This window comes from Leptinotarsa decemlineata, unplaced genomic scaffold (genome assembly GCF_025532065.1).
Source record: "Leptinotarsa decemlineata unplaced genomic scaffold, Ldec_3_MD MMD2_tig00026314_RagTag_RagTag, whole genome shotgun sequence".
Classification (NCBI taxonomy): Eukaryota; Metazoa; Arthropoda; class Insecta; order Coleoptera; family Chrysomelidae; genus Leptinotarsa; species Leptinotarsa decemlineata.
This window is the reverse complement of record NW_027412684.1, coordinates 14238655-14261527: the sequence shown is the minus strand read 5'-3', so window position 1 is coordinate 14261527 and position 22873 is coordinate 14238655. Positions and strand designations below refer to the sequence as shown.

Sequence of the window (22873 nt, the reverse complement as noted above, 5' to 3'; positions counted from 1 at the left end):
TGAATACACATGCACTAAATATCGTTTAATCAGGCATTAAAATTACCCTCCGAAAATTTGATTTACAGCCATGTCTGAACCCCTAACGAAATTGTATTTTCCTGTGATAAGAAATTTGCATTCTGCTGGAAAAAAAACCGTGAACCAACATCGCTTTACCATAACCATAAAACTGATACAGCCTCTGGCTCTTCCCCTTCTCGAATTTCCTTCATTCTCTCCCAAAACTGCCATGTTTAAAAATACAAACTACCCTAATCGAGCGTCAAAAGACGCTAGGAGATGAAGGAGAATATCCGAAAAAAAATCATCGTTTCAATTTGAATAGTGTGTCCTGAGAGAATTCCCCGTCTACTCGAATACGAGCATAGGTATTTCAGGAAAACAAAGCACGTAAAACAAAGATCAAAGAAGAACAAGTGTAATTTAATAGAAGGTTATTTTGGTGTTCTACGATGAAAGTCTTTGTGTGCGATGCAGCAGTCTAGATGTATATGAGCAGGCCCGGCTAAGCCCAATGGTGTTAGAAAATGGGCTGCAATTTCATGTCTATTTTGAAAACGATTAATTATTGATTTGTGATGAGTTTATACATGTTCAGTCATCTGTGGTAATTCCTCTAAATTAGCGGACATTTTCACGAAAGTTGTGTTCAAGGCCAAGTTGCTTCTAGTTTCAATAATGCCTTTATATGCCACCCAATAAGAACCAATCGTCATTAATACTGATGAAATTTTATATCACTGTTGAAGTGCTAGCTTCACATTCTTTGTTGATATTTCAAGTATCAAACTCATAAAAAATCGTATTGTCTTTAACACCTACCGGCAAAGCATTTTAGCAAATACTTCTGATAAAACCTTTTAATTTTCGGAAGCTATTTGTTATCGGTGGAAATACAATTTCTATTACCAATATGGTAAATATCACAGCGTATCAGTTGGTGTTGATGTTATTTCCGATGTCAAGTTACTTTCATGAACTTTCGCCAAATATATGTTTTCAAGATTTCTATAATGTGACTAACTCCACAATTTAGTTTTTTTATAAAATTATTACAATGTGTTAAAACAACGATAAAAATAAAATAAATACAACAATAAAAATTAATTGGGGCTCCGGGGCGACTTCATTGATTCCAGTGGCGCATTTGCTTTTTCAGCTGCAGGAAAACCCGGAAAAACCTGCAGCACCACATCATCTGAAGATCTCCTGTCCTCTCTCTTATAAAACAAAATGTAGGGTGTCTCCAGAGGCTCCAATAAATTCAATGCATCGCCAGAACACTTCGTGACACGACTATCGTCAAACTTAAACCAGTCCGTTTCTTCTTTGACCAAGGCGTAATAATGACCACATTCAACGCCAGAACCACAGTGTACAAGGACTGCATGAATATTATAACAGTGGTCTACTAGGTTGAAATGTTCATCTATTTCGAACCTTCCAAAGAGTTTCTTGCTTCCGTTAGAGGTTGAGTCTTGTTTGGAAATCATCAGTGTTATTATAAGATTGACTGGTGCCTCAGATATACTTGTTTCCTTATAACAGTCAGTTAGTTTGGCGCATGTTTGACAATACAGTCGATCATCACCTGTTAAAAATTCCATTTTCAGATGATTTAACAATAAGCTTTGCACGGACTGGTTATTAATCGTATTAGGAAAAGCTAGATGAAGTTCCAGAAATTCACATAAGTTTTCGGTACTTCTTGAACATTTACCACAAAGTAAACCAGTGAGGATTTTTCCAGCAAAAGATTTACAAACACAAGACGGGATGGGTTGTACGGAATCATTCAGTCCAGAGCGGTCAGGAGTATTGATTTTGCTATTGTTTTGCTCACGAAGAGTATTCAACAAGAACCCCAAAAATTCGGAATAATCCTCTTGTTGTCCTAACGAGTATCTAGTGGACTTCAAAGACTCCAGGAAATCGGTTGGAGGGAAAGATGATACCTTCTTACGAAACTGCAGCTGCATGAACAATTGTTTGAGTTTGATGAATAAGTAGGAAACATTCCCGTTCTCGTTCATAGAATACCATAATCTTCAGCATATACTCACCAACTGTGAAGTTGTGTTTCCTGCACCTTTCAAAGTATTTTGAAAGACTGGTTCGATTTTGGTATATTATTCTTCACTCTAGGAATTTCTTCAGGATATTTCTCATTATTTTTTAGATTGAATAAACCAAATCTAGATTTTGTGAATTTAGCTAAAAAAACGAGAGGATGATTCACCTGTGGATCAATCTATTATTCCATGAGTCATTAAGCACTCAGATAACGATTTTGAAGTGTATATGATTATCACGCGTTGATGAAATTTTTTTACAATTTTTACACCGTTTCCTGCAGTAATAGTCATTTAAACGGTCCACATGGTCATCGCAGTCTTTTTCTTGTCGGTAATTCGCACACATAAATTTTGCAGAAAAGTTTATGCTTCCTGTAATAATGCATTCACAAACTACCTCATTTTACTCAGGCCTCACCCATTCTACTCACTACAAGGAACTGTTTAAAACGATTCAGATGCACTGTCCTTTCATGTGTTTTCTTCATCAATTTCCAGTTGTAAACTAACAATTGAGGTTGTTGACATTTTTTATATACTCTCGCACTCTTTACTCAGATGCAAATAACTAATTGATTTATTACTAATTTTCCAATCGGTTTTTCAAACTACAAAGGTTTTCAACTATAAAATACATTAATAACCAAAAACCGACAATACTCCTCAAACTCCCATACAAATCTACGAATTACAGGAAGTGACATGAAACTAGTTTCACAGGACGTCCCTTTTTTCTTAAAAGAGTCTTCTGTTGGTTGAGCTAAAACTTTTCAGTGACTCTTGGCATTTTTGACTTAAAATGTTGAACTACTACTCAATAGCTTTACACCCCAGTCCGTTCCTGGAAAATCCTCCCTCAAATATGAAGATGCGAGCACATTGCACAGTCCTAGGTTTTTCAATAACTACACATCTTCCAAAGCAAAATATAAAGCAACGTTTGCCATTTTCCTTTACGGTCTGCATCCGCCCGTTGCATGCTTAATTGACTTCAGGTGTACAAATGCAATTACACCGGTCAGGTTTCTGGAATTACCGCGTGATTAGGGCGACGCCCGCTCGGATGTAAATTGTAAATTAGATGTTCAATAATTATTATCGATTATAGTTGTCAAGCTGACCGGTGTCGGCGGTTATTAGAAAATTAGGAGATGTGTGGTCACTGAGAGTTAGAGCAAAGTTTATGGGAAACTTGCGATCTGAAATCGACTCCCACTGGAGATTTGCAACAATGCCTAACCAATTTGACGCTCAATACCTATTAGAGACGGTGTCTGTGCATAATCCTGGGATTTACCATTAATGAGAAAGTATTTCACTGAAATATTGTCTTGGAAGCTTCATAAACATCAAAGGTAGATTATGTTCAATAAATACCTTGTTTTACAAAAGGAACTTCGAAAATTTTATTATAGTTTGATTTTGGACGGCATAATTTTCAATAGTCCTCCACACCAGAAAAAGGAACCTGAAATATCTAGGTAGATATTATCTCACCCACTACTACACATAACCCTCTAGATATCGAAGACACATCTAAGGAAAATATTGGAGCTGAGGGCCTGGACAAATCCATTGACTATATGTAATGATTATCAGACCAAGGATTATGTACTATTGATTCATAGATGAATCAAAAACGCCTTTTATAGGTATATACAGTCGCAGAACTAGGACAAATATATCAACCTGCCCAGTATCCTACGCAATCGTAATCCATACAGAAATCTACGGCATTGGTTTATTTGTGGAGAGATTGACAGAAAATAACCTCACACATAAACCAGTAAAAATTCATGGGTAGCCAAGCGGCACTGAGAGAAATTCTATCTCACCGATCAACATCCAACTGTCAAAAAAAGAATAACATATTCATGAGTGAGCAAAGTTCTATTTGGATTCTTTGTTTGTATTATGAGCGGGTGAATTTGGGAGTATCTTCCCTGAAGCCTATGAAGTATTTTTTGTAGCTACGGATATCTCTCAATAGATACCTGAAAAGATTCAACGTCTCTGGTCATCAATATGTTTATCTAGTTCATCTATATATGACTCTATCCATAGAGTCAAGCAAGTTTCTATGCTCTCTTCAAGTAAACTGTCACATTTTTTCTTGCAAAGACTTTTATTTGATATAGTGCTCACTCCAATATTGATATTTATTCACCACATAAAACATACTTCGAAATACTTCAATATTGTTATTTTATTTCAGTTTCCTGGATGCCAGGAGGCCTGTCGGTTTCATGCCGAAGCGGCAGCCCGTACACAGCAAACACAACCAGTGATCCACACCAAAGGTGAGGGGGTAATCCACGTAACAGGACAGCTGGCAAGCTGGCCTCGACCTTCTTCCGTAGACCTCAAAACCCCTCTCGTCTTCGTGGTGATGAGAAAAACCAAAACTGGACCCTGGCGCCAAATAATCCAGACCCTGGACCACACGACTCGCGTCCCATCCAACAACGATCAACCCGGAGCTTTGTTACGCGTCCTCGTAGTGGATCCCCAGGGACTCGTCACGATATACAGTCCAGACGAGGTCAGCCTGCGCGAGAATAAAAAGAAGAAGAAGACGATCAACACTGAGATAAAGGCCACGACAAGCAGAAGCGTTGCGAGCGACCTCTGGACCCTACGAGAGGTGTCGCTTATCCATCAGAAAGTTCTCGTGATCGGGGAGATCGCCTGGGAGGCCAAAGCAAATCACGGTGTTTACTTGGTGACCTGGGAAGTGGATGGGGGCGGTTTGAAAGGAAACTTATTCACCGACTCTACCTGCGTCACCCTGTCCCTGTGGCCGGACACTATTTATCACATACAAGTCGAGCTGGTCTCTCGCATTCCCGGGGTGGAGAACCTTAAATCCGAGATGATGGATCTGGATACGGGTCGAGCTCAGAAGGTGTCGACGGAAACGGATGTCAACGTCGTTCCTGAAGAGGAAGAGGGAGCAGACTCGCCTCTACTTTCAGTGCTGTTCAGTGCGGTGCGAGGAGGGGAAAACGTTGGGAGCGGCCGGCAGAATTTGGAGCTGTTTTTGGGAGGGGGTGCGGCGGTGGTGTTGTTCGCTATCGTGCTGGTGGTCGTTGCATGGAGGTGCAGGAGAAGGCACGGGCTGGCGGTTGATAATATGATCACCGGAGCGACGTCAGTGAGGAGTAGGAAGTTGGAGGAAGATTTTACGGCATGCAGAGGTGAGTGCATCGCGTGTAGCATTGTTACGGTTGTATAGCGACGTACACAGATACCCTAAGTACGAGGTGTTTTGGTAACAAATGCTGACATTCAAAGAAGTCAATTTTGCGACCAATTTGAAAAAATATAAACTTGTTATTAACGTGAGTACATAATCTTTTCATCACCAGAATTCTGAAATTTCAAAAAACATATATTTTTTATGATACTTTTGCTTCAACCCTACATTTTTTGTGAAATGTAGGCATCCTTCATACATCCAAAGGCATTTACTTCTATGAAGAATACTTTTTTATTCTTCTTCATCCTTTACAGTGACGTCCATTTGGGACTTGCACTATTACATTTCGAAGAGAAAACCTGATATGTTTCTGCTTTTCCTCAAACTAAACATTATTTTAAATTTCCAGTCCTTTTTGTGCAAATCTGGTCTATTAATTTCTGAAGATGAAACAATGAAAGTTCGTCATATTCATTTCAGCTGAAAACCTTTTATGAATATTCAACAATATTTGAGAATTTTGAAATGTTTTTGTTCAGAAATTATTCTTCACAAAACCACTTGGCTTCTGGTTTATTAACATCAATAACGCATATGTGTGAACTAGATTGGATATATAACTATCAGAGCTGTTCGAAAATACAAAACAAATATGTTTTTTTTTTCTAACTAGATACGTTTTTTACAAAAAACAAGAATGAGAATGAGGACATAACTTACTTGAAAACTGATCTTCATATCAATGCCATAATATCAAGTAAAATCTACATTATCAGTGATAGACTCAAAAGAGGACTTGAACTTGTTCTTGCTGAATTGAAAAATAATTCGGAGGTTTCTGCTGGCTAAATGAAAAGAAATAAACGAAAAACTCGACAATGTACGATATATACATTCATCCTCACCAATCATAAAAACATAATGCTCTCGGCAAGAACTGGCTCAACGAATCTGAGGCATCGCAGAAGAATAAAAATATTGTTTGCATATAACATTCCGTTTACACAAAGGTAGAGAATATGCCTCAGGGTCCTCATTGTTAAGTATATCATAAGCACTGTATGTTCTCGGAACTGTTATTAGGTTCGTATTGAAAGACTGCCAAAGTAATATGATTAGAGATTGTTGAAAGCACGTGGAAAATTGAAGTAATCTGCTTCGTTACAAAAAAGTATTGGTATTTTAAAGACTGTTTTGAATAGTTGTCGTTCAGTAAAAATTTTTGAGAAGCAAAACCTTTTGTACAGTTTCTAGCATTTCCGAATGTTTATTTTGAACACAGTCTCCATGTAGAATATATGCAGAAATCATTGGCACTAATTCTATAAAGTTCTCGATACCATTTACATGTAAAGCTTTCAAATTCAATGTTTCGTTATAACTCAAGGTTCTCTCTCATTTTTTCTGAACTTTCATAAGAACATATCTCACATATCGGGGTATTGTGCATTTTGCAACGTTTTATATCAAATATATACACATTTTTGTTCAGCATTGTAGCATTATAATATTAATAATAAATTTTTTAAATACGTTGCATAAGTATATGCAACCACCAACTACAATTAAATGGTGAATATTTGCTATGTGAGATAGCTCTACTTTGTCAACATCGACGTCTCTTTTCATTTCTGATATAATTTCTTGGGCATTGATTAATGTTTTCATTAAACACCTCCGCCATCTGATTTCGAAGCATACCTATTTTTAGATAACATGATTTAATTACGTGACTCGCCTTGAGACTTTTTTGTTGTACTCTTGTTATCCCAGACAATAATATGGTCTGTGTTAAAGATGTTTGTAATGAACAGAATATTGAATTACATCTGCATGGACTGAATTCGTTTGAGTGGCAAGAAAACAGTGATAATAAGAAGGGGGACATTATAATGGTGTAAAAAATTCCCGTCAATACTCACAATTACAATAACTGAATTCACGATATGTTAAAAAAAAATCGAATTGAAAGTTTAGTGCTGCAAAAGGTATTCTTCAAAATATCTCAGAAACTATTTGTCTTAATGCAGTGGAGTTTCAATTATTTCTGTAAATTTTGAACGCGGTTTTTCGAAAAATGATATTTCAACTTCATTATGTCACTGAAGATATATGAAAAATGATAAAAAGTTGTTCTAGCCTGAGAAATCCTTGATAGGATCAAGTTTTTCTAGTACTCTCATTTTTGTAGTCTCAAACTACAAAAAATTCATAAAATTATTCATAAGATGCAAAACGCTCATGTAGTTAGATAAAATGAAATAATTTATTCAGTGAGCGTGGATAGAAATTTGAAACTATCAACTCTTCAGCTATTGCGCCTCGGTTAATTAAAAATTGATCGTTTTGTCTCTGAATATTAATGGAGCTCCGCCATCGAGTTCAAATTGCCCATTCGTGACAGTTTTCAGCGAGGTTCATAGTGATTTAGTATTTTTTAGCTTCGAGTCATATTGCTGAATGCTGTAGGTACTCGTTTGTTAATTTCATGGCTGTCTTTGCGATGATCCCAACGCAGTATTTTTTCCATTAGTTGAGAGAGTTAACGTATATCATAAAGCGTGTTGTTTCCAATTTCTACAGTCCTTTTATTATTGTGGGAATGAATGCTAAGGCGTAGATAATGTAGTTATAATCTCGGTAGTTTAGAGATAATAACTTTTTCAGCTTTTTTCATCTACACGCTGATGTATTGGTTTGTTTTTTGTCTGAGTGATTTTTTGCAGTGCATTCATTGTACCACCGTGTCACGAAATAAATCTAAAACCCAAAGACGATTGATCAGTTGATTTTCATGAAATTCATTGAGATTATTTTTTGAATACTCCATAAGTTCTGCTTAGATTAGCAAAATTGTTTGTCTTTATGGAAATTTACTTTTCCAATCACCCTCTATGAAAGGGCTCATTGAAAAAACTTCAGCAATATTCCATTTGATATAGTTTGCTACAGAATTTTAATCAAGTCACAGAATAAATGAAAGTATGGAATTTTGAAGAGATAAAATTTTTGTAATGCAACTGATTGGTATTATATGAAAATTCAAGATTGATGTATTTGATTGGTAGAAACTTTCTGCTACATCTTTTCAAAATCGCATAATATGTTTTACTATGTAATATCTCCTAAAGCCGTGTTTAATATTAATTTTAAACTCCTCATACCTCTCACATGTCGATAAATAGATTTATCCATGATAATAATTGAACAATGTCCACAATTTTTTTTTATTCGAGACGTGATTCGCTAACATAGTAGCTTCATTGGTAGCAGGTAATGATGCTACGGTGTTCAATTATTATCATTAATTGTGTTCTTAATATTTATCAAGTAACGGATCAGTCCATTTATAAATAGATTCATGGAGACCTCTACTATCTACTCAATCAATAATAAATCTATCTCAGCAAAATGGACATTTAACATTACTTGGGTTCCCGTTCCTGTCTTAGCTAAAATAGGTACCTATCTACCTATTTGTTCTTCAGAAAATAAAGTCACCAAAGAAATTCATTCAATTACATCTGATTAGGAGTTGTTTCAAATTCCAAGTATTCTAAAAGATTTAGTGTTTCAACTTCCTCTTTACATGCTTCTCTTCCGAAAAATGATTTGCAACCAATGCATTACTCCCATCGTCTTTTATTCTTTTGAAGACGGTTATCTCCGTTTGACCAAAATAAAAAATTTTGGACAAGAATCATTTCGTACTTCCGGACTATCCAATAATGAAGTTGATAATGAAGTTCTGTGTTTACTGTTTTCAATGAATTTTCTCAATTATTTGATCTAGAAGCTACGTCCATGTTCTCAATACTACATTTACTGAAGATACGTATCTTCGTTTTCCCTTATTAACAATTATGAGTTTCAAATTTCAGCAATTGTCAAAAATAGTCCACATCCTTCATCGAATATTTCATTCGTTAATGTCAAGAACATGAAATTTCTCCACTCCTTTTCATATATTTCAATTCATATTTAGTTATTGAGCAAAGTATTTTCAAAGATGCACCAAATTATTTCGAACCTTAATGACTGAACCAACAAGAAGGTACTCGACAGGATTGAAGTAAATTATGTTGAAACTTCTGCATAAAAGATGCAGATACGTATTGTTGCAATTTGTATGTATAATTTCAAATTCAGAATGACGTTTCTAACTTCAAATTTGTTGAAACAAACATGACAAAAATGCATTTTTGCAGAGATAATAACTCCGCCCAGGATTTGATGGGATATACTTTGAAATTAAGATAAACCAAAATACCTGTTTAATCTGTTTAAAATCCGTTTTCCCGTTAACCAGCTGTCGCACCCCTACGAACGACAACCCTCAGAAGTCGAAACTTGTGCGAGCTAAGGATTAACGAGGTCTTACCTTTTAACGTGTGATTCCTAACACGGGTTAGACGGTAGCAAGTGAAAATCGATCGTTCAGACTAGGGCTTGAACCACCGACCAACACGGCAGTCAATTCGAGTGAGTGAACAAAGCACCAACGTCGAATCACCTGGCTACCGACCTAAATAAGTATTTCAATCACTGGCCTTTATGGGTATTCTTGCCGTTATAACTCAAGTGGTTTTTAACTCTGATGTGCTTATATTCTCTAAAAAAAATATTATAACACAATACTTTATTTTTCCTGGTACTTTTTTACAAGCATGGAAATCGTCACATACACAGTAAAGATTGGAGTTGAAAAATATCAAGTGATAAAATATGGAATATACATAAAAAAATTAAATTAATAGCAGATGTAGGAGATAATTATATAAAGCAATTAAGAAAAAACATAGTATAAACAGTAGAATAGTAAACAAGCAAACAATAGTGATGTCAAGCAGCCAGATCAGTTTGAAAATATTCATCAAGTGAATAAAAGGCATTTTTGTAGAGAATACTTGTAACGCTATTAATTCGGTATATCTCTGAAAATACTGTAATAAACCCTGAACTACTATCAAAGAAATCATGTCTAATTCCATCTGAAACTCTTTCATGCCATTTTCATTCAATCACTAAATATATAGCGGAACCTCTTTATATCGAACTTCCTCACGGAATTCATAATCCATAAAAGCTCGTTAGTTGTTATACACTGGTAGCATGCGACCAAAGCTCAAGACGGTCTGCAGGAAGACATGCCATTTGTTATGTAATTCGTCCGCAATTTGCCGCATTAGGAGTTTTTCGGGAAAAGACGTTTTTCAAGTCTGAAGGCTTTTCGTTCACCGCAAGACCATTATCCGAGTCGAATCTAGTAATTGTTAAGTTCCGTTCAGTGGTTTTTCGGTAGGAATAGGTACTAAACAAATAATTCAGTTTTATGTCTAACTGACCAGTCCAATACCAATTCATTCAATGATAACATTATATTCGGTTAACAATTGTTGTTCTATTGTTATAAATTAAAAAAAATGGATGAATTTGTTGTACTGTTTTCTCAACGTACTATAAATAAAGTTGATTATTGTACTACTATTATTTCTTTGAAAATGTAAAATATCCGAAACTAGCACAGAAATGGAAAATTGTACTCAGAATCGGTAAATCGATTGTTAGCAAGTTTTTACGTGCTTGTATTGAACACTTCGACAAATATGATTTTACTCTGAGTAAACATAATATGTGTAAGTAATCAACCAACATGTTATATTGTAGATATGCGAGATGAATAGTTGAATAAACTGTTAAGCTAGCAGAACCACTTCAGATTCTTATATTTACTTTCAGGCCACAGTTAATGGCGAATTAAGTTCTCCATTCTTGAGTGTTTCGTCTTTCGTATAACAAAGATGCCGCAATTGATTTGATTACAAAAAAAATTGAAGAAAGTTGAGAAGTAGAGCCTGAAATTACCATAAAATCCTCATACTAGAAAAAGTGTTTTAAAAACAATATTTTTGTTTTTACCATATGTTCCTGAGAGTAATTAAGGGAGTTATAATGACCCTAACATATTGCAAACTAAGTTTCCCAAATGTGAAGGATCTCGATTTTTTTTACGCAAACTCAATCTGGACCCCACCTATTGACAATCTATGCACAAAACTGAGAAAATCGTGTTATTCTTTGAGGTCTTGAAGTTTTTCTCTTTTTTTTCAATCTGTGTGACTGTTTATAAGTCATTTATTTATTACTTTTTGTATAAATACAGCTATAACAGAAGAATTAGTGACTGGATTAACTATAAATCGGTTCAATTTGTGAGGTTGCAGTCAATAGCTGGGCTGTTACAAAGAAAACTCTTTGTTGTATGTCAAGCTTTCGGTATATTTCACACCTTCGTCAGGACAACTACAATAATGAGATTATATATCTTGTGAAAAATATATGAATATGGAGAACATACTAACGTGAGAATAAAATATAAAATGGTTCAAAAACAGACAGAAAAAACATGAAATGATGACAGTTGTTCAAAATTTGACTGACAATGTCAAGTGGGAAAATTCTGAATAATACTCGAATTACTAGATCTTTCATTTTCTTCATCATATTCCAGTAGGTATATGTAAATTTTGCTGAGACTATCAATATCAGTTCTTTTATTCATCAAATGTTCTTCGTTATGGATATGTAACATTTCCAAAAATATTCTTTTAGTTTTATTAATTTCTCTGTCTAAAATATTTGGGTTTTCAAAATTCATTTTATGATCCTCCGAATTAACATGTTCTGTTAATGCACAAGAATTAACATTTCGTCTGCAGTCGCTTTTATGGGAAGTGATGCGACTACTTAGAGGTCTGGTTGTTTGTCCTATATATGTTTTAGAACAATCTATATAAAAAATTTTGTGTACTAAATTGAATTTTTGTTTATTTGAAATTGGAGCTTTCAGTTAACTGTATAATTTAGATATAGTAGTGACATTTGTTGTGAATATTTTGAAGTCATTATTTCGGATTACATTAATCAACTTTGGTGTCAATTCTTGAATATATGGGAGCGATTTATATATGAATGAAGGTATAAAGTTGTTGTGTTCAACTTCTTCATTATTTTCAAAGTTTGTTCTTTCACAAAATAAAATTCTGTTTACTGAAGATTTAGGATTAGAATTTTGGATCAGAATTTTACTGAAATCAGGCAAACTTTTGTTTCGTAAATCGGGATGGGTAATTTTGATGATTCTGTTTTTTAATGTATTATTGAATTAAATATACCGAAAGCTTGACATATAACAAAGAATTTTCTTTATAACAGCCCAGCTATTAACTGCAACCTCACAAATTGAATCGATTTCTACAGCTATATATAATATAATATGTAATACGCTCATTGACGTCTTTCACAATAATTTTGTTATAGTGTACATTTAACCCATTTGTATTATTGTGTACAACCTCATTGATTGAAATAAACTGATATTGTTATTATTATTGGGTTCTGCCAGTTCAATGATAAAGCTAGCATAATGCACTGAAAGTTCAGAAAACCTACACATGGAAAATCGGTGATAAAAAAAAGAGCTCAAAATGAGCTTGAATCATAGCTTAGTTCATTTCAATAAAAGGTTTCTTTTTCGTGGTTGGGTTTCACTAGCTTAAGGTTGAGCTAGCAGATATCTCCGTAGAATGAGGAACAGAAAAGGTGATTGAGAACACAATTCACCTCAAATTTTGACTCAAAAAGTGATTTTGCTGGTGTAATAAGAGTGTCTTACAAAACTCCCAAAAATCATCTAGTTCCCATGATTGGATAGTGAATGCTAATCATTACAACAGAACTCATTGTTGCAACATGTTTGCAAGAACCAAACTGCCCTGCTTTATACACAACACCATTTATCCACATCTAAAACTAAAGTCGGTAAAGTTCTCAATATAACTTTTTCTAAAATGTTTTCTATCTTGACAGGTGTCAAAAGTGAATCTATTTATGATATTAATTACACATTGTTTTTTTTTCACTAGGACAGCAAGAAAATGAAAAGTAGTTTTGAATTACTTGTGGAAAAATGCAAGAAAAATTATCTTAACAAAAATTAGTGTCCAGAACTGAACATATATTTTAAGTGTTTTTATCGACCAATGATGTTTTCTAATGGAAAAGGCTTTTAAGTTCAAATGTATTCTTCATAGCTGTTAAGAAAACAGAGCTGTTTGCGATACAGTCTTTCAGCGTGATCAATTAGGTGAAATTTCTTGACATGTCTATGAACGATCGAGGCAATATACTAATTGGTTAGTTTTGTGTTGCTGGCGAGTTGACTTGGCAGTAGATTTTAGCGATAAAATACCTCGAGAACTTCCAGTGGCTGCAAGGAATGGTAAGAATGGCTAGAGTAATTGTTGTTGGGTAATCGGGCAATTTCAGAACGGTGATCGACTATCTCTTGGGGAATTGGGGAAAAATAACTGAAAAATCCAGAACGTAAACGAGGAAGTTCGCTAGATCTGAAGCATGACAAGCCAATTAGTACAATCAATAAGGAAAGTGCTCTAGGTGCAATTCGTTATAGGTTGAAATAAACCAGTAATATTATAACTGGCTTTTTATTGACAAATGTGATAGTTATGGCATAAAAGACACAATACAATAAAACGAGCTATGTTGTCAGCGGATGTTCCTGCAATTCTGGAATCCTTAGGTACCAGTCGAGATGATGGTAAACGACCAGATGGTATGTCTCTCATACCACGGAAATACGGTAAACCTATGGTATGGGACTTTACTTGCATCGACACGGTCGCGGCTTCCCATGTAGCCGAAAGTTCCAAGTCTGCTGGAACTGCAGCATTGTCTGGCGAGAAATTGAAAAGGAAAAAATACCAAAATCTTGGAAACAACTATCTGTTTCATCCAGTAGCGGTTGAAACTTTTGGTGTTTATGGCCCGGAGTCTCTGTTATTCGTTTATGAACTCGGAAGGAGAATACGCCAAGCAACGAAAGATCACCGTTCTACCTCTTTTTTGATAGAAAGAATTAGTATTGATTTGATTTTGAAAATGATAATTCCGGGTTTAGCGAAGAGTTATTTCGATAACACCATTCTACAACCCGTCCTACGTTTGCTGAGAGGTTCACACAATCATCTATGTTCTCAACGAGGCAGTATAGTTTTAGATCATCGGCATACAAAAGGAAATACACATCTATAACATCTGACATATTATTAATGAAGATATTGAAGAGCAACGGTCCCAGATTTCACCCTTGTGGAACACCAGAAGAAGCACTGTATTAGGTAGAATTGAAACCATTGAGCGGAACATATTGTTTTTGATCCCGTAGATAGGAGTGAAAGAGTGCGATTAAGGATGGAGATAATCCAAAGGCTACTAGTTTATTTAGTAGAATGTCATGGTCAAGCCTGTCGAAGGCCTTAGAAAAGTCTGTGTAAATAACATCATTTTGGGCCCTATTGTCAATAGATTCAGCAATATGTTGGGTTACAGTCAGAAGATTGCTGACCGTTGAACGATTTTTCATAAAACCGTGTTGGTTTATACTTACATGCCGACATATAACTCGCTCCAGCAGAAACTCAAAAACGTTTTTCCAAATGAATTTGATCTGTAGTTATTCAAATCTAACGTAAATCGCTACTTTTGCACAGGCACCGCTTTTACAGCGCCTCAAGGATTTTTCGGTAGTGCTCAAAAACGATCCAGTATCAGATAGCACTGTTTCGACTCGCCATAGACCCCATCAGAGGTGTTAAGCCCCTGTGTTTTGAGAAATAATCTGAATTTCCGAAGAGATTTCAAGAGGTCACTTGAAATTGTTCGAAGAAAATTCATATCAATGAATTCGAGAGTATTTATAACACCTTTTACACTTCAATATTCTTATATTGAACATTTAATTTTTAAATCCAATAAAAAGACATCTGACATAGTAGTCATGAATGAAATAAAAAGTAAATAAAAAGTATATCATGCACACATGGACAAATGCGAATCTGAGTGAGGGGTAATAAAAGACTGGCTTGCATAAAATTGTAGTAAAGAAGTATCAGTCGTGAAAAAGGTATTACACCCTTGGAAAAGGATCGGAAATGAGTTTTTAACGATGTAGTTTTTCCTTGAGGCTCTTACAAGAGAGGCTTGGAACATGGGAAATAAAAATAAATATGTTTTTATCGTGAATGGGGTAATGAAACATAGTCATTCTTTGCCAGGAAGAACATACTCAAGGAAAGTCGGTATCTACATTATTTTCTCGTTATAAAACGTCAACTTTTTTTGCCAAAACCAAAAGTTTTCGTACAGATTTTTTGACTGTCGACCTATTTAGAACTGTTTACGATCTGCTAGATAAACATATATGATTTGAAGATACTGTAACTTTTTGAATAGAAGCGAAGCCAAGCAGCATTTTGTATTTTGCTTGCTTTGAGTTTTTTTTTTCAGTTCGAAACACTCTTATACCAAAGGATATGTCTGATATATCCTCTGAAAAACCATATGAAGAATATTATTTGATTGAATTGATGATGACTGAAAAATAATATTTTGAAAACGAGAACATTTATTTATAACGCAATCTCACAGAACAATTGGTTGAATTGTATTTTGAATTCATTTTGAAGAGATATGTTTGAGATATTATCAAGGATAATGAATATTATTACTGAATCTACAAAATAATAGTGAATATTACTGGAGTTTTTTCCCAACACCAAATCGTTATTTTTAACACCTCGACACGTGTTTCGATCACCAAGTGATCATCTTCAAAGAGGAAGATTAAAACTAAGAACTAGTGCGAGCTAATCCTATTTATGCTATAAAGGTAACTCATTCAGGTAAACCATCCAGGCGTACCAATCATACAGGTATACCAACCTAAATTAATTTTACAATTTTGCCTTATCTATTATTTTACAATATTTGTTTATATGAAACAATTTTCAGCTATATAAAAATTAATTTCACAATATTGCCTATCCAAATTTATTTTTGCAATGTGTCCTTATGTAGTAATCAGTAAACCCAACAACATTATTTTATTTTAACAACCTATATAGTATGCTCTTTGGTATAGGTCCGTCATCGTTATTCATAATATTATTGTGTTTACTTAATTCTACACTCTCATAGGCATCTAGTTGCCTGTTGTTAACTTTTCTAACTAATCTTAATGAACTGAAGTCTATGGAATGGTTTTGTTGCAAAATATGATGGGCGACTGCTGATTTTTCAGGTCTTCCATATTTTAAGTGTGCTATGTGTTCCTTATATCTCATTTTAATAGATATTTTTGTCTGTTCATAATATTTTGCATCGCAGTCCTTACATTCAATTTCGTAAATTCCAGACTTTTCCGAATTCTCGACTTTGTCTTTTGGACTTCCCAAAAGGCTCTGTAGTGTATGACTTGTTTTAAAAACCACCTTCATACCTAGTTCCTTGAAAATCTTTCCAAAGTTCCTCGTATATTGGTGTTATGGAACTGAGATGTATTTATCTTGGTTTTTGTCCTTTCTGAAAGTCGAGATTTTGTTCATTCTTAACCTAAACTTCTTTTTCCTTATTATGTCATCTATAATACCCCTCGAGAAACCGTTAGTGGCTGCTATTTGCTGTATTGTAAGTCTTTCTTTTGTGAACATATCATGTGTTAGAGGGAAAGTCAAAAGACGATGCACTAAAAAATTCAACCCAGCACGTTTGTGCAGTCTACAGTGATATGAACTGTCAGGAATATACCTGTACGTGCTTGTTTCTTTTTATATAGTATTGTAACCCTCCATATTGGCTCCTCATCACCAAAACGTCAAGAAATGGTAGTTGTCCCTTATTTTCTAACTCATATGTGAATTTTATTGATGAACATCTATTATTTAAAATGGAAAAGCCGTCAATATTCGATTTTTTGGTATCGAATATCGCGAAAATATCATCCACATACCTTAGCCAAATCCTAGGAAAATAGTTCGACTTTTCTTCGGTTTCCATTTCGAATCTGCTCATGAACAGGTCTGCCAGGTAGGGGGACAAGGGGTTTCCCAACCTTCTACCTGGAACCTGGACAAGTTAACAACAACAGGCAACTAGATTCCTTTGAGATTGTAGAATTAAGTAAACACTATGAATGAAGATGATGGACCTATTCCAAAGAGCATACTATATAGCTGGTTGAAATGAAATAAAATAATGTTGTTGGATTTACTGATTACTACATAAGGACACATTGCAAAAATAAATTTGGATAGGCAATATTGTGAAATTAATTTTTATATAGCTGAAAATTGTTTTATATAAACATATATTGTAAAATAATAGATAAGGCAAAATTGTAAAATTAATTTAGGTTGGTATACCTGCATGGTTGGTTCGCCTGGATGGTTTACCTGTATGAATTACCTTTATAGCATAAATAGGATTAACTCGCACTAGTTCTTAGTTTTAATCTTCCTCTTTGAAGATGATCACTTGGTGATCGAAACACGTGTCGAGGTGTTAAAAATAACGATTTGGTGTTGGGAAAAAACTCCAGTAATATTCATTACTAGACCAAAGGTTCCAAACAGTGCATCATAAGAAAATAATAGTGGTTTCTGCAATACGTGCTATTCTTTTCTTCTATTTTCGGTGCTCTAATTGTCAATAATAACGTTATATGCCTTGGTGGAATACTGTCTCAATGAAGAATGTAGACATAGAAAAAATGAATATTATTTATACATGTGACTCAATTTTCATTTTGTGTAGTTGATGTTTTGCAATATTTTTTAGGATATTACAAAAAAATTATAATTAATTTGTGTTTCCTTTGTTCCAGGATTTCAACCAATCGTCACGGTGATGGGCCGCCCTATGACCGCCCTGCCGAGTCAGAACTCTTCCGAAACGCCCGAAGTAGTGTTCCAAGGAGCGCGCTCCAGCAATTTCGCGATCGAGACCGAGAAAACTGTTCAAGTATGACGTCACATGTTCGAAACTAGTCGCACGGAGCCCGAAACTTACTGAGTTCCTAAGACTGACAGAGTACTGTATGGGGAGTACCTGTGAACGTGGAAAGTGATTCTGTGCGAGAAGACTGAAAGTGATAAACTTTTTATTAAAAATTGAATCTCAATGTATATGTGTATAAAAACTAGTCTAAATCAAAATGGCTCTTCGGGGGCTGGTAGGGGGTGAGAGGGGTGGAAATATGGAGATGACTGTAGAGTTTGAGAACTATACAGAAGCCGACGATAAGTTCTTTACCTCAGATACAGACATTTTGCTTTTATATTGTTAGTAGGAAGAGTATATGGACCATAAGTTGCTCTGTGCACGGAATACATTCCTCCTGCAACGTTATTTTTCATAATACTTCTGGATATTTCGTAGACTTGTTCATGGAGATCCTAATGTTAGATAAAATTGGACAAAATTATCATCCAATATGAAATCTCTACGGCAAAATGACCTCTGAGTGGATCACTCATCACAAAACTGGAATAAATGTCACTGATATCAAGTTGACTACCAATGAATATCCCGGACCACTGAATCCCTTTCTAGTGAACAGATTTTATTCACAAATTTCACTTAATTTATTGATTACTAGCGAAGGTAATTCGGAAAACTTATTTTGCTAATATTGTGTTAACATTTTGAAAATTGCTACGTCAAATTCCAAGATAACACTCCCACCTCAATAAAGAGTAAATTTTGTCCTTATTATCAAAACAAATTCCCACCGATAAAAATTCTGGAATCCATCCTCGGAAGATATTTTCTGTTTGCTACTTCATATAATTTCATATAATTTCGTTATGACCGGTTTCGGTTTATTGAACCATTATCAAAAGTAATTTTTCGTATCCTCTATTTATTATGAATTTCTACAAAATAGTGGCAGATCATGAGTGTTGAGAGAGTATTGAGTTAGCAAATACAAACATGCCTACAACTCAATCATTCTCTAAATCACCACCCTTCTCATGGCCTAATTTTTTCCTCCAGCACTACCGAAGCGCTTGAATAAATATGGAGTGATTCCGTATTTGACTGAAATAATTTTTATTCTGATTGTGGACTACTGTTGCTCATGACAATTTCATTAAAATCTCATGTTTGACGTTGTATAGATGCTTACTATTATTTTTGACTGTGTTATTTTTGTTAGATCTACTTATTTATTATTGAAATGACTAGGGAGTCTTAGAGAATGTAACTCTGATGCTGATAATGAAGTTTCAAATCAGAAGTTTGTTGAATTTCGAAATCTTTCAAGAAGATCTTTGAAAATTTTTCCATGAAAAGTTGTCAGCATCAGAAAAGAGGGTCATTTAAAAGAAATGTATTTATCTGTAAATAAAAATTTATATAGAAATTCAAAATAATGACTCGTCGTCTTATGATCCATTATGGTGAAAATCAAACCCTAATTGTTAATATTTGGACTGTAGCCACTGTTGACACTAGCTGTAGCTTCATCTCTCAACTTATCTCTCTCGAGTAGCATCATCGTCGCACTTGACGAAGCCGTTTCTGTTTTTTCCGTACTCCGAGAGAATTAGGTGGTTTCTGAATTTTGCCTAATTTTCCTGGACTAAACATTCAATAGTTTTGCATAAATTTGTAGCCTATGAATAGGTAACCAAAAGTTGAGTGCAACGGGACGTGCGTGTCAAATTTATTTTTCTTTGTACATATTTGATTGTATTATAATTATCTTCTATTATACATAAGTTATTTTTCTATTGAACATCGTCTTAGTCAGTTCGTGGCTGAAAAATGTAAATATAAGTATTATATGATTAACGTGGAACACCATTGTTTTTTTTCTTCCTCTTCCTGTCCACATAAACCATCATTCACCGCCAAGTAAGTAGAATTTAATAATGAGAAAAACGCGGCGAGCCTTCAATGAAAGAGAAGTACCACTTTTATGAGATTTTATTGAATTACACAATTGACTTTCTGCCTGATGATTTCATCCATTAGGATACGGTCTTACTGAGGAATTATTTTTATAATGTAAGGCATCAAGCGTGACTGTGCATTTAATGCAAGTTTCCCTAGTATGCTCGTACCAATGTGGGTTCATTAGAAATCACCAGTTGACTTGTTTTAATAGAATTTCACAACAGGACATGAGTATACATAAATATAAAAAATGCATATGAAAACTGATTTCTTTCACAAAATAATGATAAACTAGAATAATATTCGAGTGACACCTTATTTGAAAAACAATAGAAACACTATCAACTTGCCTATAATGGTATAAACGAGCTTTTGTTTTAAATTTTGGATTCTGAAAAACACAGAAGCACTAAAGAAATTGAATATAGATATATAGAGTACGAAAATTCTAGTTCTAGTTTGGTTTCAATGTTCACACAGTGCTGATAGATGGCACTACCCACATAGCAATAGATATTCCAGGAATATTTCAAGAATATACAGTTAGGTACTATTCTTTGTGTTGGAATGCGATTTTTATATATATATATATATATATATATATATATATATATATATATATATATCCTTACACTTGGTGCAGCCAAGTGTAAGGATGAGCAACACTTGGTTACCAAAAGATGGAAATACAAATGCACCAGCAAGAGACAACCGCACATTTGTGGTTTCAGTTGATAGATCTTGTGTTTACAAGAAAACTTTCAAAATCACCACGGAGGCAGCTACAGCTACCTGCGTGACATCCGGGTCCAGGAAATTATACAAATATGATAGTTATTGAGTGTCTTGATATAGAAACAGAAGTTAATATCGGACATAGCACTCAAGAAAGTGGCAAACCATAGACACGTGTTTCGGGCTTTTGGCTCATCATCAGTATGGTGCAGCCAAGTGTAAGGATGGGCAACACTTGGTTACCAAAAGATGGAAATACAAATGCACGGAGCCACCAGCAGGAACCAACCGCACATTTCTGGTATGCATTTTGCATTTTGATGCAAGATCCACACGAGTAATAAAACACAAAAACAATATACACTGAAATATTTGACGTTTCTACCAATATTAAAAATTAAAAATCTAATTCGAAATATTTATTCACTGCATAAAATACTCCTGAATATTGTCATGTTACAAATATTAGAAATGTATTTGAATTAGGATGTTTCTACTTTCAAAAAATGTATTCTAAAAATATACTAAAATAACAACTCTGTGAATTCATTTTATGGAAAAACAAAAAGTGTATCACATCTAGAAATGAGCGAGATATAAAATTTCACTTACTTGAAGTTATCCAAACTTTGCTCACCAGAAAAGTTTTTCTGATATTTGTCCAACAATGCATCAGCCAGTGTTTCAATATTGATACCTAGAACAAAATGTACATTAACGTTCATTATCACTATTTGAAAGTGGCACAATAAAGTTGGAATAAAAATCAAATAGATATTTTTCTCATAGGTTCCTCATGAACATTTACAACCTTTTATGACTTGGAGAGCAACTTGCATGTACCAGGTACCACTCCGTTTCCTTTTGGGCATATTGATACTATCTTGAAAACGGGTGATAAAAATTATAAAAACAAATGATACAAAAGAATGTGGCATTCACTTACTTTCCTCTACTGAAGATACACAACTGAAATCACTCTAGTTTAAACATGTACTTAGTCAAACCAACAAATCCCACAGACCAACTCTCCTAGGGCCTGTAATGAGGTATTGTAAGCACCATGCCTTTATTATGGATACTATTGTCTTTCACCTACTTTTCTTAAAGAATCAATAATAATATGTAACTCTAGTGTTTGAAGATGCAAAAGCAAACTATTCGTTGCACTGCAAATTGGACAGCCTTGAACTATAAATGGTACACTAAACATGAGAGAATTATACTTATACAATACACCATGCATTACACACGCGAACCTGCCATGTCAACCGCCATGTTAAATCAAGTGTCGATTTCAACGCAAAGCTGTCAAACGTTGTCTGTCGCGCGCTACACTTCAATTGACCAATGAGAAACGTTTACTCCAAAACTTTACTTCCCCATTTCTCTGATGCCAGGATTTGTCGCTTTGTAATTGAATAATTTTTAATACAAAAAGACAAATAGGATGAGAAGAAACCGATCCATTGATGCAATTGGTTAATTTATTGGACCATTCGATTTTTTTTTTCGATTCCAACAGTTGCAGTTGGAGCAATTCATCAGAATCTTCGCGTTAAGTTCAAAAACTGGTTAACACTATTAGGGTTTTATATACATTAGGTTATGCATTTTCAATAATATCGAATTGAATTATTTGAACACCATATCATAAGATAATTCAAAATTCCAGTAATACATCCAATAGAATATTCCAAAATATTCTAAAGGCATTCTATGAATATTTGGAATATACACGTTCGTTTTATGACATAGAGGGAATATTCTATGAATATCTGGTGATGTGTGGGTAGAGCGATAAACAACCTTTATAAAAAAAATGGTGTTTTGTGAGTGGTGTTTGATCGTTCACATAGTGCTGATAGATGGCACTAGAGTGATAAACAACGATAAGGTGTTTTGAACAAATCTAGAGCAACTTAAAATGTTGTAGAGAGAGTGCATGTATGATGCTGATGCATTTTGTTATAAATGTGGGCAATTTATTGAAGTTGGAGATGTCAAATACGAATTAAATAGATATTACGTTCTCTGTGAA

General features: G+C 34.6%; 1 protein-coding gene across 2 annotated transcripts in view; it reads left to right on the top strand.

Annotated features, from left to right (window-relative positions):
• Nucleotides 1–19999, top strand: part of LOC111502699 (uncharacterized) — a 197223-nt gene extending 177224 nt beyond the window's left edge. For both annotated transcript variants that reach the window (XM_074181426.1, XM_074181427.1), the window contains 2 exons: nucleotides 4294–5275; nucleotides 18020–19999. In XM_074181426.1, the coding sequence (XP_074037527.1) occupies nucleotides 4294–5275; nucleotides 18020–18162 (1125 nt within the window). In that variant the 3' untranslated portion in view covers nucleotides 18163–19999. The remainder of the gene's footprint in view (nucleotides 1–4293; nucleotides 5276–18019) is intronic.
• Nucleotides 20000–22873: the final 2874 nt, after the last annotated feature.